We start from the raw sequence: 24,020 nt of genomic DNA, 5'->3' as shown, positions 1-24,020 counted from the left end.
GCTACAAATGCATTTTGTGACGGCTCACTTCACGGTGTGAACCTGGGATGAAGTCCACCCAGACGCTCCTCTCCGCATCCTCTATTTCGGGCTGGGCGACTCCAGTCCTCAAGGGCCACCAACAGGTCAGGTGTTAAGAATATCCCCGCTTCAGCAGGTGACTCAGTGGATGACCACCACATGTGCTGAAGGAGGGATATCCTTTAAACCTGACCTTGATGATTAGAGGTTTTTGTGTGTTTCAGCAGAATTCTGCTTGTGTAGCAGCCTACATGTAGCATCATTGATAGTTTGTGTGGGCAGTGAGGGGGGGCTGCAGCGCTGAGCGTCGAGCGATACGGCACGCCCCCCGGCGGTTCAGCCAATGAGGTCGAACCTGCCGGGTGCTGTCATGGCCGCGCCCCCGCCACGCCCCCCCCCCCGGTCTCTCTTCCTGCAGACCAGGTAATCGGCTGCACGCGCCGCCAATCTCGCGGGCGCGCGTTGCAGCTGAGTTACCGGGGCCTTAGCCTAAAACTTAGCGGACATATGATAGGACATCAAGTTTAAAAAAAAAAAAAAACACCCAACATCTTAATTTTGAAGTGCTTTCCTACTGAAAGGTTTGGAAATGATTGCAAGATACAGTAATTACATGCAAAACCTGCTAGCACCTAATGTCACGGGTCTGATGCAATTATATCTGTGATGGGTAGCTGAAGGCTCATGATTTGGGTTATGCAATGTTGCTGCTAGGCAGGGTTTGCATGTTACGGGAGAGCCCTGGGAATTACCAGGTAACTGTTTGTAGCCGCTTTTTGTGCTATGTTGTGCAGTCGTGTAAAGGCGCTTGCCATTTGTTCAATTGTCTAGACCAGGGGTGACCAACCCCAGTCCTCAAGTTCTGCCAACAGGCCAGGTTTTAAGGATATCCCTGCTTCAGCACAGGTGGCTGTCGTTGACTGTCACCTGTGCTTAAGCAGGGATATCCTTCAAGTCTGGCCTGTAATGGCGGCCCTTGAGGACTGGGGTTGGCCTCCCCTGGTCTAGCTGATCCTGTATGTTCTGGAAGATTGTAGTGATGACTATAGAAGGGAAAAGTCAGGAGACCATTGCATGAAAAATGTAATCAATTTCCAAACTCCTATTTTAGGTGCCAAAAACTGGACGAATTTGTCATTCATTTTCTTAGTTTATTCAGAGTTTTATGCACTCTTGACTTTAACGTTCCTTATTTACAGCCTCTGAAGAAAGGGGAGAAAGAAAAGAAAAAGAGTAATTTGGAACTTTTCAAAGAGGAACTGAAACAGTAAGTTTGTTAATGTGATAACCAGTCTCTGTAAGGACATTCATAATTCGTTGTGTGATACATGTATTTTCCAATACAGCATTTGTGTGACTGTTTAAGACATTCTTGGACCTTGTGTTACAAACAACGAAACTGACACAAGGTTGCATGTACTTAATGTAATACATCTCTCTGTAAAGGAATACATTAACTTTAAACCAGCAGTCCAAGCTGCTGGGTTTTTTAATAAAAATGTTTCCCCTTTAATATGTGCATCAATACAATCCACACAATTATAAGTAATTGGCTAAGTTGACGGTCGATCCGTTCTCCTGTGATCGATCGGCGAAGATTCGGCTCGGGGATTCACTTAATGGCCGTCAGTGCAGCAGAATAGGACCAAAGATGCAAAGTTCTATGGGGAAGATCATGTGACCAGGCAGGCACTAGATACAATTAGTGCACCGCTAGAGACAGGGCAGGGTTCCAAAAGTTGTGTCCCAGAGCCTGTTTCAGAAGAGGAAGGGGATGTGACTTTGTAAACAGTTGCTATAGAAACACAAAATGCTGGTTACATTATAATACATTAAAAATGTAATTCAGAGTTGTTTAAAAAAAATGCTACAAGTATTTTCTCATAGTACAGAACTGATTTATTAAAAAAAAAAAATGTAGGATATTGCTTTGTCTGCAGTTTTAACATTGTTACCGATTCCTCACAGAATCCAGGAGGAGAGGGATGAGCGGCACAAAACAAAAGGCAGAACCAGCAGATTTGAGCCTCCTCAGTCAGACTCTGAAGGTCAGCGGCGCACAGGTCCGTTGCCCCCCATATCGCGCCCATATCGCTCCCATATTGCCCTAATACCGCCCTCTTATTTCCCCCAAACTGGTAAACCTTGCGAATATTTCCCAGGAGCTTACAGGATCAACGATTTAAGAGCGGTTGTCCAATTTTGACGTAGGAACTATATTTGCAGCCTACTACACGTTAGTTTTGCACTATAACTGCGAACTCCAAGTTGGGCAAAAAAAGTTGCACGTCCCTAGTGGCCGAGGGCTTTTTGCTGCGCACAGAATGACGTTTTTACGATGTGTTACATTGTTTTTTTTCTCTTATATCAGATGCTCCCTCAAGGCGAAACAGAACCGCTGGTGGTGGTAATATGCTTAGTTCATGAAACATTTATTCTATATTAATTTTCTAGACTTTTCCAGCCATGTGACAGATCTGTATCTCCCTTCCTTTTCCAGCCCTCGACGATTACGCCCCAGGGTCGCATGACGTGGGAGATCCGACCACCACAAATTTGTATCTTGGGAACATCAATCCTCAGGTAATGATTTGGCTGGAAATCCTGGGTATTAAGGCGCTACTGGCATCAAAAGCAGCCGTTTTTGCGCTCACTACTCTGTAGTCTTAATATCAAAAAAAGGGCGGTCTGACTACCCCGATACCCGCCACAGAGGTATATAAAAAAAGAATGCAGAAATACGGAAGGGAAACGGCATACCAACAAATTAGAACAGCCTGACGGAGAGTATGCAGTAAATGTGGATTTATAGCATCCAGCAATACCGTGCTGAAAAGAGGCAATTTCTCCTCCATTATGATGGTTTGGGATGGACAGTCCCTTCTGACACATCACGATTGGGGAGAAATAGCCAGTCTTCCCTGTTTTCACAACGCTATTTCTGTTCGCCATAAATCCACGTTTGCTGCATATTCCCTATGCGTGTATTTTTTTTTTTTTTCTATGTTGGTGTTCTTGTTCTTATTGTTGCATAATAGGGAACCGCTGAACATTCTCTCGTGTGTTCCAACAGCAAATCTTTCTCTTGGCGCGGGTGTGTTCAATATTGAACGCGAAGTATCGTTGACTTTTTTTAATGCCTCTGTAGGATAAAGTTTTTATACCCGTTGCAAGAATAAATGGCGCTACATGTCTAAGATTCAAACGTATATTTAGTAACATGTATGTTGGCTATCAGCTGTGCCCAAATGGTTACATACCTGTTAAGTATATCCATTGAAGTGCTCATGGGTAATAGTGCAGATGTTGGATTTATATTGCGCTAAAATAGATTTTTCACATGTTATCCGACTGCTTTTGTTGCCTTTCGTTAATAAAACCTGTGTGCCATTGTTAATGCGAAGACGGCCTTGGTCTGAGCCGTTTACAATGTAAAAGTTGAAGACACAGTAATGACCCCTGCTGGGGCATGACCTACGTGAAACGTTCTTTTACATCTGTGTTGCTTTTTTTAGCTATGTTTTTTATGAGGCAATCCAAGCTGTGTTTTTAATTAAATGTCTTATGTTTACACAGAAGGGAAGCAGGGGGTCTCCGGAGCTGAACCCCATTCATTTCAGCTGTGGGGACCCCTTGCCTCTAGAGGTCCACTCCAGGGTTCACTATATGTCTACTATTCAAAGCTCCATGGCACCGCGGGCCAATAGAAAGCGTGACATCACCTGGTACAGCTTCCTGTTGGCCCATGTGACAAGGAAGCTGAAAACTGCAGGAGATACCGGCCCCCCTTCGGAGGTAAGTATCTCCAGAAGCAGGGGCTTCCCGGAGCTGAAATGAATGGAGTTCAGTGCCAAAGACCCCCTGCTTCAACCCTTTTATTTAAAAAAAATAAAAAAATTAAATCACCCTGTTGAAAAGCGCACACAATAAATATATTATATTCCCTGCTGTACAATGTAATGGCAGCAGAGAAACATATGTAGAGTGGCATTGTATTAGGCATTCCTGCGTGCTGAGTCCGATGTAATGAGCCTCGATATGGTGGCATGTGACAGCGCCTCACTGAAAAAAAGATCAGTGTTGAACCCTGACGAACTGACCATAATCAGAAGGAAATTTGCAATTAATCCATTGGTGTGTTTTTAATATTCCTGTATGATAAATGAATAGTAGGAAGACAGTTCCCCAAATAAATTCTGTCCACTGTATCCTGAGCCCAAGTCTGTTTGTTTCTAGATGAACGAAGAGATGTTGTGTCAGGAATTTGGGCGATTTGGGCCATTGGCTAGCGTAAAGATTATGTGGCCACGAACGGATGAAGAGAGAGCAAGAGAGAGGAATTGTGGCTTTGTAGCCTTCATGAACAGACGGGATGCTGAAAGAGCTTTAAAAAACTTGAATGGTAAGCAGTGGTGCTCATTGCTTGGAGAGCAGAAGAAATGGTTTGTTGGATGTGCCTAGAAGCAGAATCCTTCTCTGAATGTTTTTTATTTTCATTGCTTTAGACAATTGTCCAAGAACTGTGTACCATTTTAATGGATTATATGAACAAATAAATGAAAGCCACAGCATCCTAATGTATGTTTCATGATTTAAAATATGCTCTCAGGCCTAATGGAAGTCGGTAGTTCCTTAACCTCACTGTAATTTAGAATTTCGTCCAGTTATTGAGTCCTGTTAATCCAACACTCATGCAACTAATGATACATGTACATGTTTGAGTGTCTTTCAAACAAGTACATCAGGGGTGACCAACTCCAGTCCTCATGAGCCACCAACCGCCCAGGTATTAGGCTACGCTTATAGTGACGGTGACATCACGCTGCGGTCACTGGATAAATCAAATTGAGATGACTTCCAGCGATCGCGACGTCGCGCTTACTATAAGCGCACGCGATGGCGGAAATGCATTTGTTTTGACGTCGCCGGCACTATGAGCTCAGCCTTAGGGATATCCCTGCTTCAGCACAGGCGATGCAGTCTTCGACTGAGCCACTGATTGAGCCACCTGTGCTGAAGCAGGGATATCCCCAATACCTGGCCTGTTGGTCACCCTAGAGGACTGGAGTTAGCCACTCTTGAAGTACTTCAATGATTCTTGCAGTGCTGTTTTTTCAGCAGGAATGTGTCCATCTTTGATTATATCCAAGTTGTTAAGGGTTTCTGTGTAAAAGGGGCCTGAATTGTTTTGCTACGACTTGTTGATTGCAACCACATTATTAACCCAAACAAGATGTAGACTTGTAGGCTCATATCCGTTCTGTTTTTACAGGGAAACAGATTATGGCCTTCGAAATGAAATTGGGATGGGGCAAAGCTGTGCCTATCCCTCCTCACCCAATATATATTCCCCCGTCTATGATGGAGCACACACTGCCTCCCCCTCCTTCTGGACTGCCTTTCAATGCCCAGCCCAGGGAGCGATTAAAGAATCCCAATACTCCAATGTTACCACCACCAAAAAACAAGGAGGATTTTGAGAAGGTAATTAAGGAAACATTAATGTTTAGTTATTGATAATCTGTGGTACTGGTTTGCAAAGTGTTTGTATACATATTGTAGCTAGGAATTGTAGCGCGGCTCCCCTTCTGCTTACTCCGCATAAGTGTATACACTTATATACATAGCTACATAGAACTCCATAATATGTCAGTAATTATCTTGGGTGTTTCAAGCCAGTGTAATGTAGTTGTCACATAGAGGGTTGGGTATATAGTTAAAGGTGTTTTTGCATCTTACTGCAGGAGAATTTTAAAGGTGAAAATGATAGGTACTTATTAGTCCAAGTGATATTCAGAAGTAGTGTAGTGTTTTCTAAGCTTTGGGAAGAAATGCAGTTGGAGAATGGTACCATGTAAGTCTGCAAAGAAGAAAACATATGTTTGGTTGGTTAAAAATAGGGTACTTATTACTTATCTGATAATTAAAAAATAAACGCAAGCTTCTGGGACTGCTCAAGTGTCCTCTATATTGGGGGATGTGTGTTTCAAACTCTGGGAATTGGTGGTGGGGAATACCCCTTGTTTCCTAATCTGTGTTGGCATTTGGATACAATTTCAGAAACCTCTGTAAGTTTCTTGTCTTAAAAGACCTTTTTGTGCTGCAAAAATGAGAAGCTCCAGTGCATTTTAAACATTATACTTATGTCCTGTCCATCTACTCCTCCTATTAAACTCATAGTTGCTGGTACAACCAAGTGGGACAAATTAGTTGAATAGATGGATGTGCTCAAGTACTGATCTTACAGATCACTTAGAAACATCCATTAAAAGACAAAACTGTTTGGTACTGTATGTAGATGCCTGAAAGAAGAAACGGAATGGCCCTGAGAGCTTGTGTGTATGGACATGTTGGCCAAACTGGTATCATTTTTAACCAACCATGCGTTTTATCTTTTCTTCCTTTGGCAAATATTACCCCCGATTTACTTGTTGAAATACAGAAGAGATGTTGTGCCTCTGAGCCTTTTTAAGGCTAAGAAAATATATTTTTGGAAAAATCTAGTTCTTCTCGGCAAGAATAAAGTATAATTTAGTCTGGTGCAGCTCAGTAGAAAAGTTTGAATAAATGATTCCATCCTTGTCGTACTGTTTTTCAGTGTAGTACCTAATTGGCGCCTTAACGTGCATTATTTCAGGAGTGTTCAGATACCAACCCCTTTGAGAGTAATTGGACATATATACCCACACTCTCCTTTTATATCATATAGAATAGTTAGTATGAGACTTTCCAGAAGTGCCTGCAAAAACGTGTGATAGATGTGTAGTATTTTAATGCATATGTGTATTTTCTGCTTGTTAACAATACTCACATATTCTATGTTTATTATCTGATGTGACTTCATATACAGACTCTGTCGCAAGCCATAGTCAAAGTGGTTATCCCAACAGAAAGGTACATTTTTTTTTCTTTATTATTACTGATATGAATATAGAAAATATCCCCTTCGGAAATTACAAAGAATTGGTTGGTGGTCTTGAGGAGGGGGTTGAAGCTTCACTGAGCAACAGGATAGAAGGGTTATCAAATCGTGCTGCTTGTTTCCAACCTTTCTCTGTTAGTTGTGCGGAAACGTAGAGTAAATCCCGTGATGACACGTAGCAGAGTTGTGCTGTTAAATATGTATTTCTGGGGGGGGGGGGGTCTTTTTTGATTACACTACAGACACTAGTTTAGTTCCATGTGCGTTAAGCCGCTGTGGCCGGTTAGCTTTTGGTACGGTTCTTTAGCACCATTAAATGAGAAGAGATTGTCTTCTTCCCCTGCCCCCCCTTTCTGTTTTGCAACTGGTGAGCATAAGCGACTCATCTGAAAAAGCGACTTGTTTTTTCAAATATAGCCATATACAGTGGTTGACAAATCACCAAAAAATCTACTCGCCACACAAAAAAATCTACTCGCCACCTAGTACCAAACGTGTGCTGCTTGGGCCAATATTTACTCGCCCGGGGGCTAAATCCACTCGCCCGGGGCGAGCAAATGTATAGGTTTGTCGAACACTGGCCATATACACAATTCGCCCTACACTAAATAGTGGTTGAATGAGCCTTGGGAAGTAGGTTGGTGAGATGCTGCATGTACTCTTGCTCAGTCAAGCGCAGTCTTTTCTTCAAGACGTAATCTACAACCCTACTTGAAAAGTCAATCAGACACCAAACTCAAATTACCTTTGACCTTTGACATTGGCCTTGGTGAGCAACACCACAGCTGACCTGTCTGCGGCAGCGGGGGACCAGGAAAACCTCAAGGGATGGATTGGGAGAGTATACAGTTTTTGACCAGACATTGGTACGATCGACTTGAATAAATGTGGTTGTTGTTTATAATTGATAGACTATAAATAGTTTTTGGCCAAATTAAAGCTCAAGGTTTTTTTTTTTTTTTTTTGTATATCTTTTTTTTTAACCAATTTACTTTTAACGAACATCCATTTGTACTACACTGTTTTTTCTGCTAGACTTAAACGCCCCCTAATGTCAAAAACAAATGGGAAGGGTAATTTTTTTTTTTTTGTCTATGGCAGGGGTGGCCAACTCAGTTCTCAAAGGCCACCAACAGGTCAGGTACTGGGGATATCCCTGCTTCAGCACAAGTGGCTCAATCAGTGGCTCAGTCGACAACGCTGATTGTGCCACCTGTGCGGAAGCAGCGATATCCCCAATACTTGGCCTGTTGGTCGCCCTTGAGGACTGGAGTTGGCCACCCCTGGTCTACAGCTAGAGGGCAGTATACATCTTGGTTACAATAAGCTTGTTGCCAAGTGAAGTTTAAGAACTGAACGCAACTACAAATGGGTGTGTTTTTTATTCTATTGGTGCTTAATTGGAATTTGGACATATTAGATTACAATGCACCGTGTTCTAGGTTTACTGGGTTAATATTGTAGGGAATTATTTTCTATATTTATGCCTATGCTTTTTAATGATCCAAATTTAGCTACAAGCAGGTATACAAATCCAATTAATTATCAATCACATTCTCCCTATTCCTGATACCAGTCTTACTCCTGACACCATAGGTCTTTCTGGGATTCTCTTAGCAGAAACCCCACATTTTTGTTCTCGCGTGTTCAACTTTGATTAGGTTTCTATGGGTGTTGGCCTCTTTAGAAATGTTTAAATGATATCATATGTATAGAGCCGATATCCTTCTGTCATTGTCCCTGAATACTCCCTATTATACTTCTTTAAGAAGATTGTCATCCTCTGATGGGCATTGTATTACAGCCCCCATACATTGCCACATGGGTCAACCCGCTTAAAATGGAGGATGGGGTGGGGTAGCGGATTAATTAATAAGACACTGAGCAGTGCTTTGTGTTCATGGAGATTTAAGAACTCTAACTCATCTTGTGTGTTGACAGAAGGATGTTGCCTTACTCATTTCCTTGCCATCGTTCACTTGATACTCCCATATTAGCCGTTCTCTTGCATTTATACAGTCAGTGTAGTAAGGTTTAATTTGAAACCCAATGCACTTGGTTAATTCTAAATAAGATTAGTGTGAATTTTTATGGAGTTACACCATTTCCAGCTGCCCTTTTAGTTTGGTATTACATAACACTAGATGAATCACACCAGAAAATAATAGCAAAGTGCATTGTAAAAGCAGTTGACTTAAAGCCAATATATATTATTTTTTTTTAAACTCTTTCACTGCTGCTGTAGACTGCTCCTTGCTCTGCAGTGCATTGCAAATCCCGCCATCTATTCAGCGGTTACTCGGGCTCCTAATTCCTGTCCATTATAGAAATGCCAGGTAGTCTCACAGCAGAGTCTTGTCTAGTGCGCAGTATAGGTGGAGTGTAACTAGCGGTAGGGTCTGAATACATTTTTCTTTAACTGTACTGTCGTTGTAGGAATTTACTCGCTCTGATCCATCGAATGATCGAGTTTGTGGTGCGTGAAGGGCCAATGTTTGAAGCCATGATCATGAACCGAGAAATAAACAACCCAATGTTCAGGTGATTATTTTAGTCTCATTGTTCAATGGATTTTGAAATGATCGCGTGGGGAGTGTGGTCACAATTAAATACTACTTATGTCTGATCACCTTACATCTGATTTGTCCAGGAACAAATGTAAGGCACGGGAAGGGTTTTTTTAATTAATTTTTATTTACAGAAAGTAATATAAACTACGCGTTTCAATCCGTCATTTTATTGTAACTGCTTTGATAATTTGGGGGAAAACATGATTTTTGGGAGAACACATCTGGAACGGAGCCTTCTGTCCATTGACACCTTGCACAATATGGTTATTCTAGGGTGAGAAATCCTATTTTAGTTTTATTTCCATGTATTTCTACTAAACTGAATACAATGGGCTTTAGACAGTGAGATTTCACACTTGGTTCGGTCGGGATGTAGGGCACATCACTGCTACGTAGCAATGCATTGAAGCTCAGCGACCACTGATACTGTATCACAAGGAGGAAATGAACTGCAGTATACCAGATCTTTTCTACTAATTCTCTTGGTAGGGTATTCTATTTTTTTGAGGGGTGGTGTGAGACCTAGAAATGTGTAATCTTGGTTGTTACTACATTGAATAATACACATCAGGGCACATTTTTATTTGCAGGTTTCTGTTTGAAAACCAGACCCCTGCTCACGTGTACTACCGATGGAAACTTTACTCAATACTACAGGCAAGTTATCTGCATACATGGAGAGACCCACGGCTCTTGGTAACAGATATTTGAGCTTCTCTGATGGCAGTATCAGATTTTAAATCCCATTGCCTCAGAGAGTCTGGGAGTCCTGAAATGATGGCAGATGCATTCCACTATTTCATTCTTTGCTTAAAATGTGTCTGTTTGAAAAACATGGTCTTAAAAAATAACTTGTCAGCAGTTAGAACTGTTGTATAAGAATTAATATATACCATGTTCTCAATGTTCTTTAAAAAAAAAAAAATCTTAAAATGTCAGGCTGTCGGAGGGGGATATGTTGGGATCTTCACGTGCAGGTTTTTACAACTTATCTCCATGCAGGGAGATTCCCCAACAAAATGGCGGACTGAAGACTTCCGGATGTTTAAGAACGGCTCGTTCTGGAGGCCGCCGCCCTTAAATCCATACCTACACGGGATGACTGAAGAGCAGGAGACGGAGGCGTTCGTAGATGAGCCCATCAAAAAAGGAACCCTTAAAGAAGAGTAAGAACCTCCTGGCTAATAGTTTGTTTTTAATGCATGAGGAAACACCGCTGCTAGCATTCTGCAAGCGGGCCTAGCATCAGATAATTATACAGTGGAGAATGGTATGGAAAAAGTTGAGCATTGGTCAGGCAAAGTCAAGAATGACTTACAGTAAAATTATGAGTGATATCAGTGGTTCACAACTTTCTAGGAGGACCACTAAATGTCTCTCTAAGTGTGGTAAGGAAATATGGAATCGTAAAACTAAATGCTGCCCTTTCCATGCATCCTCCTTCCCAACATTGTCATTCTGACGGAGCCACTGAGTGAGCCACATGTGCTGAAGCAGGGATATCCCTAGTACCTGTCCTGTTGGTGGCCCTTGAGGACTGGAGTTGGCCATCCCATACCTAGCACATTATATGCTGCTAAGTTGGAGGATCATTGAAAGGAACAGAGAACGTTGGAATGACCAGCATCGGTCTACCGCAAAATGGTTACAAACCACATTAGTAGGACTTGGTTTAGTTATGGTTAACTTGGCATGATGAAGGGAAATAATTTAACAGCCCTTATACACGGTATAGGTCATTTGCGCGACCATATGACCGCCAATGCTTTGCCTTGTATCTGGCCACTTCGCCGCTAAGGTAAGTGCCTAAACGCCTTGCCCTAAAGCCCCCTAAACTAATAAAACTTTGTGTGTGTGTGTTCGTCTTCTCAGATAAACCCTTTATTATACCACTTCACTTTATAATATATTGTACCCAATTTATATCTGTCAGGAACCATGGATCCACTCTTCACTGAGTGCCTTTTTATTGCTGCAAAAATATACACTAAACATTTTAGTTTAGCTGCTTGGTGGGCAAATCGCAACAACCGATGTGTTTGCACAGCCCGCTGATCAATCGGCTATTTTCTGTTTTTAGGCAGAGGGACAAATTGGAGGAGGTTCTGCGAGGGTTAACACCGAGGAAAACTGACATTGGTGAAGCCATGGTGTTCTGCCTGAACCACGCTGAAGCTGCGGAGGAAATTGTGGACTGTGTAACAGAGTCCTTGTCCATTTTGAAGACCCCACTTCCTAAAAAGGTACTGTTGGTTGCTTGTTCGTGTTAGCTGGTTTTTGGGTTTTGTTTCAGGGGCACATCAGTGGTTATCCTACCTCTCCTCTGGGCCCTGAGCCAATCCAAATTGTAGCTTATTTGTATGCAAGCTCCGTGCATTCCCCTGTGTACAAATGCAGTGTCCCTCTTCAGCCTTTCCCTGGGGACCACTGACCCCAAAGGATTTTAAGAACTACTGTGGTGCATGAAAGGATTTTAATAAACAGTGACCAGCACTTAACTCTGTTCTTTTGTGTTTTCTGTAGATTGCCCGACTGTACCTGGTGTCCGATGTCTTATACAATTCTTCAGCTAAAGTTGCCAATGCTTCATACTACAGAAAATTGTAAGTGTTTCCCTATTGGTGCTTGTATTGACTTAAAATATATACCAACAATTCATGCAATGATTACCAAAAAGTACAATGTTTTAAGTCCACAAACTTGTCAACATTGTTTGGTTACTGAATATGGGAATGTAGTGATTGAATTGTAGTATCCCAAGGACAGTATAATTGACAGTCATCACCTGTGATTAGAAGAGAGTAAATGTCACCAGCAAAGAAAATGATTTACAGTAAGGACAGGGACAATGTGGAACTTACTACCTTACGGAGTCTGATGCACTGGATGTTTTTAAGAAATGTATACAGGAATCTGATAAAAATGGACAAAACCCCTCAAGTCTTTATCATTAAGTCAGCAAGAATTTATTTTCTCCCTGAGATATAAAAGCCAGTGAACCATTTTCCAATTGTTTGCCTTATTCTAGATCAATATAACAATAAATCTGGGCTGATTATCTCGCCTAACAAAAATTTAACAAAGGCTGAACTTGGACATCTATCTTTTCCCAACTTACTCTACGGTGTTTCTATGTCACATGTTGTCCTTGCGGATCCTGTTCAGTGACGAGCCTACGTCGCTGTGCATTGCAATATACAGATGCAGCGGCCGTTATTCGAACATTTCACGCGTTGTACCCCTTTGCTTACCGGGTCATGGTGCATGATTTCTTGAAATATTCTTGTGTTAAGACGTGAGATTATTAGTCTTTTGATCGAGTGCAAAAAATAGCATTTTAGCGTTGTCTGCAAAACCGTCGAAACTGAAGTGGGCGATCGAGTTGTCTTAAAAATCTAATTGCAATTCAACCTGTCTTTTATTGCCATACAGTACTTCAAGTGTGTGTAATTGTAAGTTGAAGAATAACGTTATGAGTTTATACAGTATATATGGGAAGAAGTCCTTTCTGAGGCTCCTTAGCCAAAAATACAAAAATTCAACGTCGCCTCTCCTGCCGAATGTAAAATATGTTTTCCACGAATGAGTGTTTCTCAAATTGGAACCTTGTTGAAATGCATATGCGTGTCATCACATTTGTGCGTGTGCGTGATCTGATGTTCCTAATTAAATTAAATGCTGTCACTTTTTCTTCCCTTTCTCCTGCCTGAGGCAGAGTGGGTATGGTTGGTTAATTGGCTGGCCTAACACACCTGCAGTGGGTGGGGTTAGTTAATTGATAACCTAACACACCTGTTGGGTGTCCCTATTTAAACAGGGGCTTCTAACGAATCCTGAGCTTGAGTGTACTGATTGATCTGTGTGGTTGATTTGAAGTGCTAGTTGGTTAAAGTGTGTGCAGTTTGAACAAGGAAGCAGTTAAACAAGGTATAGTTTATTGAAGTACAGTTTACTGTTAGTACTTCTAAACTTCATAGTTGCTAGAATGAGCAGGATTGAAAATGCCACTCAATGCACATCTTGCCACATGTATGTGCACTTGGAGCAGCTGTTCCAAGGAGCATACCGCTGTGAGAAGTGTGAGCAGGTGGTCTCTTTAGAATCAGATTGCTGATCTGAAGAAGCAACTTGCAATATTGAGGGACATTCTTGAAAGGGAATTAGAGCTCACTGAGCAGGCCCTTGCTTCGACTAGTGGTGCAGATGGTGGCGCTTTTAGTGAGGAGCAGGTAGGTATCTTAGTTGCTGTTAGTGAGGAGCAGGTAGGTAGCTGGGTGACAGAAGGGGAAGCAGGGGCAATAGGGAGAGGCAGGTCGTTTCTGAGCTGACACATCCCAATAGATTTGCCATGTTGAGTGAAGATATTGGGAATGTTGGGGCAGAAATGGCAAGGCTGGGGGAGACTAATTCCTCTAGCAGCCAGGGGAATAGTTCCTCCAGCACAGTGGGGACTCAGGATGCTCAGATGCAAAGAAAGATTGTGGTGGTAGGGGACTCCATTATTAGGAAGGTAGATAGGGCAATCTGTTGCCGGGACCTCATGGACCGAACAGTTTGTCTCCCGGGTGCTCGGGTTTGGCACATTACGGATCGGGTAGACAGATTGTTGGGGGGGGGGGGTCTGGGATTGACCCGGCGGTCTTGGTACATGTTGGCACCAATGACAAAGTTAGAGAAAGATGGAGGGTCCTAAAAAATGATTACAGGGATCTAGGCCAAAAGCTTAAGGCAAGGACCTCCAAGGTAGTATTTTCTGAAATACTACCAGTGCCATGCGCTACCGCAGGGAGACAGTCAGAGATCAGGGAGGTGAATGCATGGCTAAGAAAGTGGTGTAGGAAGGAGGGGTTTGGGTTTTTAGAGCACTGGGACTCCTTTTCTGAGAGGTGCCATCTATATTCTAGGGACGTATTGCACCTCAATGAAGAGGGATCTTCTGTGCTAGGGGGGAGAACGCTAAAAAGGTTGGAGGAGATTTTAAACTAGGATGGAGGGGGGAGGGGAATGAAACAGATAATGAACTAAATAGAATAGATGAGGATACAAGGTGGTATGGAGGTAGAATGGGGGCAAGTGCAAGTTTGACAAGCAGTGAGATACCCATAGTAAATAGAGATAATACTAGAAAACTTCTAAAGACTAAACCAAGTGGGAGCAGAAAGGAAGGAGCAGATAAGATAATAGTACAGGCTGAAAAAAAACCTTAAATGCATGTTGCTATTGCAAGAAGCCTGACAGATAAAATGGGGGAGCTTGAATTAATAGCTGCAAGGGAGCAGTATGATATCATAGGCATTACTGAAACATGGTGGGATGAAACTCATGACTGGACAGTTAATTGAAAGGGGTATTCTCTTTTTCGGAAGGATCGAACAAATAGAAGGGGAGGTGGAGTATGTCTATATGTTAAACCAGATCTAAAACCTATCATAAGGGATGATGTCTATGAAGGGAATGATGAAAATGTAGAGACCTTGTGGATAGAAATTAGCAGTGGAGGTAAAAGTATAAAGAAAATGTTTGTGGGAATATGCTATAAACCACCAAATATCTGTGAGATTGAGGAAGCTAAAATACATTTGCAGATGGAGAAGGCATCAAAACTGGGTCATGTTTGCATAATGGGGGATTTTAGTTATCCATAGACTGGGGCAATGAGATTAGCTTTACAACAAAAGGAAACAGGTTTTTGGGGGGTGCTTAAAGATAATTATATGACCCAAATTATTGAGGAACCAACTAGGAGAGGGGCAGTTCTGGATTTGGTCATATCAAACAATGTAGAAGTAATAACAAATATTCAAGTCCTGGAACATTTGGGTAACAGCGATCATAACATGGTCTCATTTGAAATAAATTATCAAAAAACAGATTACTGTACTTGGGTTCAACAAAGACTTTAAACTTTAGAAAGGCAGATTTTAATAAACTGAGGTCTAATCTAGTAGTAATACAATGGGATGATGTTTTTGCAGGGAAAAATGTAGAAGATAAATGGGCAGTCTTTAAAACATTGTTAGAAAAGCACACTTATCAGTGTATACCCTTGGGTAATAAGTATAAAAGAAATAAGTCAAAACCAATGTGGCTAAATAAACAGGTAGGGGAGGAAATGGACAAGTAGAGGAAGGCGTTTAGATTCTTTAAGTCAGAAGGGACAGAGACATCGTATCAAAATTATAAGGAATGTAACAAAAATTGCAAAAGGGCAATTAAATTAGCAAAAATCGATAATGAAAAAAGGATTGCAATAGAAAGTAAGGTCAACCCTAAAAAGTTCTTTAAGTACCTTAATAACAAAAAAATGAGAAAAGAAAATATAGGACCCTTTCAGTGTGAGATGGGTAGGCAGATTATTGGAGATGAGGAAAAAGCAGAGGTATTAAACAAATTATTTGCCTCTGTGTTTACAAGGGAAGAATCAAGTTCAATAGTAGTGCCACAGGAGGAAGCCACAACCTCCATATTAATGACCAATTGGTTAACTGAGGAAGAAGTTCATAAGCGACTTGAAAAAAATTATTGTAAATAAGGCACCTGGCCCCGATGGCATACATCCAAGAGTTCTCAAGGAGTTAAGCTCAGTAATAGCAAAACCATTATATTTAATATTCAAGGACTCCATTTCCACAGGCTCAGTACCACAAGATTGTCGTAAAGCAGATGTGGTGCCTATATTTAAAAGGGGAGCTAGATCACACGCGGGGAATTACAGACCTGTAAGCCTGACTTCAATAGTAGGGAAACTACTTGAAGGTTTAATACGGGATAATATTCAGGAATACCTAATGGAAAACAAAATTATTAGTAATAGTCAGCATGGATTTCTGGAGGATAGATCTTGCCAAACTAACCTTATTTGTTTCTTTGAGGAGGCAAGTAGGAATTTAGACCAGGGCAATGCAGTTGATGTGGTCTACTTAGATTTTGCAAAGTCGTTTGATACGGTTTCACTCAAGAGGTTGGTGTACAAAATAAAGAAAATTGGACTCAGTAATAATATATGCACCTGGATTGAAAACTGGTTAAAGGACAGACAACAGAGGGTTGTCATAAATGGAACTTTTTCAGGTTGGGCTAAAGTCGTGAGTGGAGTACCTCAAGGATCGGTACTGGGACCCCTGCTTTTTAACTTGTTTATTAATGACCTTGAGGTTGGATCGAGAGCAAAGTCTCCATCTTTGCTGATGATACTAAATTGTGTAAGGTAATAGAATCAGAGTAGGATGTAATTTCTCTTCAGAAGGACTTGGAGAGACTGGAAACGTGGGCAGGTAAATGGCAAATGAGGTTTAATACAGATAAATGTAAGGTTATGCATTTGGGATGCAAGAATAAAAAGGCGACTTACAAATTAAATGGAGATATATTGGGAGAATCCTTGATGGAGAAGGATTTAGGAGTGCTTGTAGACAGCAGGCTTAGCAATAGTGCCCAATGTCATGCAGTAGCTGCAAAGGCAAACAAGATCTTATCTTGCATCAAACGGGCAATGGATGGAAGGGAAGTAAACATAATTATGCCCCTTTACAAAGCATTAGTAAGACCACACCTTGAATATGGAGTACAATTTTGGGCACCAATCCTAAGAAAAGACATTATGGAACTAGAGAGAGTGCAGAGAAGAGCCACCAAATTAATAAAGGGGATGGACATTCGAACTTATGAGGAGAGGCTAGATAAATTAGATTTATTTACATTAGAAAAGAGGCATCTAAGAGGGGATATGATAACTATATACAAATATATTCAGGGACAACACAAGGAGCTTTCAAAATAACTATTTATCCCACGGGCAGTACAAAGGACTCGGGGCCATCCCTTAAGGTTGGAGGAAAGGAAATTTCACCAGCAACAAAGGAAAGGGTTCTTTACAGTAAGGGCAGTTAAAATGTGGAATTCATTACCCATGGAGACTGTGATGGCAGATACAATAGATTTGTTCAAAAAAAGGTTGGACATCTTTTTAGATGGGAAAGGTATACAGGGATCACTAAGTAAGTATAGATATAGAATAAAGTATCTGTTGTCTAAATTTAGCATAGGTTGAACTTGATGGACGTACGTCTTTTTTCAACCTCATCTACTATGTAACTATGTAAATTACTGTACAGTAAGATACAGTGCATTTCCTCAAGGAGTTGCTTGATACTGTATCTGCAAGACAGTAGTACAGTACTACTGCCGTTGGTGTAGCTAAATAGTAGCAAACACTTTAATTTTCTAACTTTATACTGTATTTTGTACATGCTGTAGTCTGTACAGTATCAATGACCTTTTAATATATTTAAATGCCTTAAGAACGTTGGTTATAGTACTACTGTAAGTGTCTAGACAGTAAAAACATGTACACACACAAAAGTATATTTAAAGAATGAACATTTTTATTTGGACAGGATAATAAATGCAAAAATAATAATAGAACAGGACAATACAACGTCGCCACTTCTTCCAAATGTACAATCTTGTCTTTTTCTTTGCAATGGCTGGTGCTTCTTGGACATCTGGGTCTGTAAAGAAAGAGACAATATTCTATATCAATCGCACTGTACATTATGGTTAAAAAATGCCTTCATCTTGAGTTTTCAGCTTGATCTACTGTACGCCAAGAATCACTGATTTGTAATTGGCTACTCATACAGGACTTATTCAACCAGTATGTATTAGTACTGCTACAGTATACTAAGTGTCAGACTTTCAAGTTATTATTGCCACAACAATGTTACATTCTAGTGGGGAAATTGTTTGTGTATCCTCAGTTAAAAGGAACTACAGTATAAGGACCATGACACCAGTACAGAACATAATTATTCAGAACTGTATCTTCTCCTTTTGTTGGGGGGGGGGGGGAGGAGAGACAGGAGACAAAGCATGCATGGCTTCGGATACAGCACTTTACATTAGGACATCAGCGTGGCTGGGTGCTGGAGGAGGTGACCAGTGGGCTTCTGTACGAACATTGGTGTGGCTGGGTGCTGGCGGAGGTGAGCAGGAGACTTCGGGGCGAACATCGGCGTGGCTGGGTGCTGGCAGGCGACTTCGGGATGAACATCGGTGTGGCTGGTTGATGGCAGTGAAAAGTCCGGGACATCGAATTCGGCTTTGGTGGGAGCAGGGGCACTTCTGGGGCCCGGCCAATGAACTTGATCATTGTCGATTTTGGCCATTTTCTTCACGTACAAAGTGCCAGGCTTCTTTGCCTTCGGAGCCTTCGGAACCTTTTCTTTAGGCACCTTTTGGCTTTGGCTTGGAAACGGCTTCCGACTTTCGCTTTCTCGTGGTCGGCACAGCAGAAGAAAGCAGGTTCCCGCGTCCTTAGAATCGATGTTGAGCCATGGATGCAGATAGAAAAATCCACAATACAGTATCTGTACAAGAGCTCGTTCAGATAGAGATCGACGTGAGAGAGGCTATGAAATTTGTCACCTATATGCACTGTGTCCCTATTTGAATTTTTTGGCGGGCATGGACACGAGCTGCAGGTGTTAAAAGTGGGCGTACTCTATACTTAACCTGTCGAGCGAGGTCCATTACATTATAAATACACCATCACTTCTGTTGATTCAATGCACATTGAATATACATCGAATATACATTCCTCGGTGCTTGATTTATTTTCTAAAGCAGCGATGCCGAGTAAAAGAATTTCAAAGGATCTCCGCATGAGAATACAGGATATGTACAAGAAAGGACACGGAATTGTAAAGATCCAGTGCTGGTTGCATCACATTGTTTTCTTAAAATCACTCATTTATTACGTCCATATCAAAATAAAGCAAAAAACATTAAGATTTAAAAAAAAAAAAATTCTGACTTGAAATTAACATTGGCAGTGAAGTATTTCTTGAGAAATGACAATGCAGGTCTTATCACCCCTGCGCTTGCATGTGAAAACGGCAAAGATATTTCTCATCTAAGAATCAAAGGCTCAAAGATAATGTGCATTTTTTATTAACATTAGCAGTGAAGTCTTTCTTGAGAAATCACAATGCAGGACTTTATTTAGTTAATATTTATTTGGGGGGTTTCTTACCCGAATTAATTACACATGCAAAGTCTAATTACTGTATACTGCAAAATGCAACATCATTGGTAAAAGCAAAAAACATGTTGTGAAATTTTACTACAGGCTATGACGTGCAGTAATTGAATCGATCACATACTGTACAGTACTACAGAGCATACTGTAGTGTAGTGCATACTGTAGTGTGTTGTCAAATATTAGCGTGGGAAAGTTTTAAAAGCGAGTGATTGTAATCAAGCGGGTTCACTAGGTTTTCAGTGACGTCCATGATGAATGGCCCGTTATTGCAATCGTATTGCCATGCCGGGGTTGGTGCATTGCAGGGACGGGAAATACAAATCTTTAAAGGGATTAAACCTGACCTTTCTCCTTTTGAAGGTGCCATCAGCAAAACATACCAGCAAAACCTGGGTGCACAGACAAATAACACCTGCTATCTCCCTCAGGAGGGGCAGTGTGGAAAAAAAACCAATCCTCATTAGTTAAAGTTTGCCTTATCGAATGCTTCCACCCACGATGGTTAGGTGAAAATGTGAAATCGTAGTTCTCAACGATATGATATATTGCTGCTAAAAGTCGCCTTATCTGTTCCAGTATTAATTGCAGAAAATGTTAGATATGCGTTACTGAGGTTGGGTTTTGAATAAATACTTAGTATGATGAGTACAGGTTCGGTCTATTCAGCACATGTGCGGGCATAGCAATTGAGAATAATGTACCCAACATTGTGTTTAGATACTTAAATTATGAAAACGCCTAAATTTTATAACGTCTTCAGCAACCAAGGTCATTTTACAATGGATCCCTGTGGTGGACTCTCTTTTTATCTGTTTTTTTTAAACACCTGCAAATTGACACAGTAGAGTAACTGTGCTACAGTATGCTCTGGATAGTGCAAGGGGAATTCATTTTTGCCACCTGGCAGATACGCGAGGAACGGCACCCAAACATATCAGAATACAGGTAATTAAAAGAAATCAACAACGCTAAACACAGGTGTGATTGGCAGCGTTAACGCTAGCGTTCACCGAGTGAGTGAATCACGTTTGGAATACAGCAGACTTTACAAAAACGGTCCAGAGAAATGTACGAAAAACGGCCGCTGCATCTGTATTGCAAGTCACATGTCTTGAACAAGTTGAGTAAACACGGGCTCTGTATTATAGCATAATTATCCACGGCTGGTATTATCTCATCTCCCTGGTTGCTTGTCAAACGTTCAGTATTTTGTCCGTGTAACAGTCTTTCTAACCGTACTTGAACAGTTTTTCAGAGGCGGATTTGAGAGCCTGCAGAATCCATACCTGAAAGGCATTAACCGCTTGCAATATCCCATTATCCTTCCCTTTAGCTTTGAAACAAAGTTATGCCAGATATTTGCTGATCTCAATGCTGCCTACAGAGCTATACAAGGTCACTTGCAGTCAGAAAATTTTAAGGTAGGTGGTGTATGTTCGCAGTTTGTTGATAATCTGTATGATTGGGTAACGCAGCGTTCTCACTCATATTTAAGACAAAAGCCATGTTAAGAATACAGGTAGAGCGAATAAGGAGACTAATCCTTGCAAATAGGTGCACACCTACACATAATAATAATAAGCCTCTACTAAGGGACTACCCACACACAATGCATTAAACTGAATGTACACACCTATTAGAGACACACAATCCGTGAAGAGTACTAATAATTGTGATTTACAAAGGGGTAGTTTAATAATTAAGACAATACTATAAAATAGTGAGGGTCCCTGACATGCGCTAATGAGGCTAGATCTAGATGTTCATAGTTGAGTGATTCAAAGACCCGTCCCTATAGTCCCTGCTAAACTCTGAAGTCCAAGAGGTGGCTGGTTATGAGAAATACCAACGTGTGTGTGTGTGTGTGTGTGTGTGTGTGTGTGTGTGTGTGTGTGTGTGTGTGTTTTCAATCCTCTGCACAAGAATTAACCTGTAGATGATCCCAGACAAATTATATATACACACATACAAAATGCCGGTAGACACTCGTATAACGAGTTTGGGGGGCTAACTGCAGCATCAGTGTAGAAAGTGCTGGATGTGTCCTCCAGGGGGACACTACACCGGCAAGCATGTTGGAACCGTTGGGTTCCTGGAGTTGAAATTAGAGCGCTTCAGAGGAGTTAGGGGGCGGGGGAATTGCTGTTTCACTTCCCACTGTCACTTTTCTCTTGGGTTGGACTGTCCCTTTAACAGTTCCTTGTTCGAAAACAAATTATACCTCTACTCTTTTGCTGCTACAAAAGCATAGATGTGGAACTGGAGAGATGCATTCAATATCATATTGCTCATCACAATTTTGACACCTTTTATTTAGCAACGTGTCATGACATGCTTCCGTGCGTGGGAAGACTGGACTATTTATCCTGAGCCTTATTTAATCAAGCTTCAAAACATTTTCCTCGGACTTGTAAATATTGAAGAGAAGGAACCAGAGGTAAGTAAATATTCCATCAGAGTTCTTTGGTTGAAAGCCAGGTTTGGCAGCTGTATCGTTTTTATGTACTGTCCTAGCCGGCATGTGTCCTGTTTATCCATCTACTGGATCTGGGGTGGCCAACTCCAGTGCTCAAGGGCCACCAATGGGTTAGGTTTTAAGGATATTCCTGCTTCAGCACAGGTGGCGGTCATTGAGCCACTTGCTGAAGCAGTGATATCCTTAAAACCTGACCTGTTAGTTGCCGTTGAGCTCAGGAGTTGGCGAGCCCTGCATTGGATGTACATATCCAGTGGGAATAAAAGTGTCTGTCTCTGTCTGTCTCTGTCTGTCTCTGTCTGTCTCTGTCTGTCTCTGTCTGTCTCTGTCTGTCTCTGTCTGTCTCTGTCTGTCTGTCTCTGTCTGTCTCTGTCTCTCTCTTTCTCTCTCTGTCTCTCTGTCTCTGTCTGTCTGTCCCGTCCGTCTGATTGTGGTCACCACAACCAACAATGCAAAGATGTGATTAAATGTGTTGTGCTCATAGGAAGTACCAGATGATTTGGATGGAGCTCCGATTGAGGAAGAACTGGATGGGGCGCCTCTAGAGGATGTGGATGGAATTCCAATTGATGTGGCTTCTCTTGATGATCTTGATGGTGTTCCCATAAAGGCGCTTGACGATGACTTGGATGGGATACCATGTAAGAAAACAGCTCTATTTTGTCATCTAGGAATTGAAAATGGCACATACTGGTCTTTGATATCCTATAGTTTTGTTTTCATTTGGTTATATTTCCACTTTGCGCCAAATAGTTCAGTCACTTTCCTATATACGGAAATGGTTAGCGCAGACGCCCGGATACAGAAACTTTTACCCAAAGTCTCAATTTTATGCCTGATGTACAGAGGCTACTAATGGGAAATGAGGAACACCTACTCGGTTCCCCATCACAAAACTGTGACCATTAGCAAGTCCATCTCTACTTCACTTTAATCTTTTTCTTGACAGTGGACCTCTTGGACGACTCAAAGAAGAACGAACCCATTTTTAAAGTTGCGCCATCCAAATGGGAAGCCGTGGATGAATCGGAATTGGAATCACAAGGTTAGATAACTTGATGCGGTTTATTGAAGACAAGTATGCTGATGTTTGTTTCCTGTCGCTGTTTTTGCAGTTCAATTAAATGTGTGTTGGAACATATATGAACAGTTTTTGTGCAAAATTGAAAAAAAATACATGGGCTTATTATTTGGCTTCAATAATGAAAAACCTTGTGTTTCTCTAAAAGCTACCGACCAGGTTGTTTCTCCAAGAGCAAGTGGAATGTTACTTCATGTGTATTTAGTTTCTGGAAGTATATTTGAAGGCAAGTCTCTTTAGTCATGCAACTGTGGTTGTGATGGACATGTAGCCACATATGCTTGACAAACCGCAATACAGCGGCGCCGCGCTCTTCGACGATCCGCCGATGGCGGCGGTACCGAGAAGGGGGCCGCCATGTCTGCCATGTACCGAGAAAGGGCCGGTTCGGGGTCGCGCTTGCGCAGAATGAGGTTTTGCCGTTGTTGCGCATGTGTAGAATGGCGCATTACCGGTATGCGCATGCGCACTTAACGAAAATCGCCGGTTCCGCTTCGCGGCAATTTTTCGCTTTGCGGCGGGTCCTTAGAACAGAACCCGCCGCATGACTGGGCCCCTCCTGTATAAGAATGGCACACATGGAACTCATTTGTGATGCCATCCAACTGTTTACCTAGCCAACCGGTTAATTTTCAATTTGCTTTATATGCAGCAGTTACCACGTCGAAATGGGAAATCTTCGACCAACACGAGGAGTCTGAGGAAGAAGAAAATCCCAAGTAAGGAGGATGCGGCTCTGTATGTTCTGCTTATTGTTGGGAGTTGGAACATTTGTTAAGACACATTTACTTTTTGTTTTGTTATTTTACTTTGGTGATTATTTCATTGGCCAAGCGTAGATCAGATCTATGGTTCTTGCGTGCACAACCCCTCAGTGTAAGAATAGCTGTAAGAGTGTTGCATGTGAG

General features: G+C 41.6%; 1 protein-coding gene and 1 long non-coding RNA gene across 6 annotated transcripts in view; one reads left to right on the top strand and one right to left on the bottom strand.

The window, feature by feature from the left end:
• The window catches only part of U2SURP (U2 snRNP associated SURP domain containing), a 93,576-nt gene that overhangs the window by 59,710 nt on the left and 9,846 nt on the right, over positions 1 to 24,020 (top strand). For 2 of the 5 annotated variants that reach the window (XM_075570093.1, XM_075570090.1), the window contains exons 5-21: positions 1,221 to 1,288; positions 1,990 to 2,084; positions 2,393 to 2,428; positions 2,522 to 2,604; positions 4,258 to 4,423; positions 5,294 to 5,505; positions 6,872 to 6,915; positions 9,380 to 9,484; positions 10,104 to 10,170; positions 10,516 to 10,679; positions 11,594 to 11,756; positions 12,037 to 12,116; positions 20,889 to 20,976; positions 21,873 to 21,992; positions 22,516 to 22,672; positions 22,981 to 23,076; positions 23,765 to 23,831. In XM_075570093.1, coding sequence (XP_075426208.1) covers positions 1,221 to 1,288; positions 1,990 to 2,084; positions 2,393 to 2,428; positions 2,522 to 2,604; positions 4,258 to 4,423; positions 5,294 to 5,505; positions 6,872 to 6,915; positions 9,380 to 9,484; positions 10,104 to 10,170; positions 10,516 to 10,679; positions 11,594 to 11,756; positions 12,037 to 12,116; positions 20,889 to 20,976; positions 21,873 to 21,992; positions 22,516 to 22,672; positions 22,981 to 23,076; positions 23,765 to 23,831 — 1,811 coding nt within the window. Of the gene's footprint in view, positions 1 to 1,220; positions 1,289 to 1,989; positions 2,085 to 2,392; positions 2,429 to 2,521; positions 2,605 to 4,257; positions 4,424 to 5,293; positions 5,506 to 6,871; positions 6,916 to 9,379; positions 9,485 to 10,103; positions 10,171 to 10,515; positions 10,680 to 11,593; positions 11,757 to 12,036; positions 12,117 to 20,888; positions 20,977 to 21,872; positions 21,993 to 22,515; positions 22,673 to 22,980; positions 23,077 to 23,764; positions 23,832 to 24,020 lie in introns of those variants that run through there. The other 3 variants (XM_075570092.1, XM_075570091.1, XM_075570094.1) reach the window with 3 other exon arrangements.
• LOC142465802 (uncharacterized) overlaps positions 17,909 to 24,020 on the bottom strand; it is a 39,891-nt gene continuing 33,779 nt past the window's right edge. Inside the window, exon 3 of the long non-coding RNA XR_012787981.1 lies at positions 17,909 to 18,023. This is a non-coding gene — a long non-coding RNA (uncharacterized LOC142465802). The remainder of the gene's footprint in view (positions 18,024 to 24,020) is intronic.

Source organism: Ascaphus truei, chromosome 14 (assembly GCF_040206685.1).
Source record: "Ascaphus truei isolate aAscTru1 chromosome 14, aAscTru1.hap1, whole genome shotgun sequence".
In the NCBI taxonomy this organism is placed as follows: Eukaryota; Metazoa; Chordata; class Amphibia; order Anura; family Ascaphidae; genus Ascaphus; species Ascaphus truei.
The sequence above is the reverse complement of the archived record's forward strand: the minus strand, read 5'-3'. Positions and strand labels throughout refer to the sequence as shown.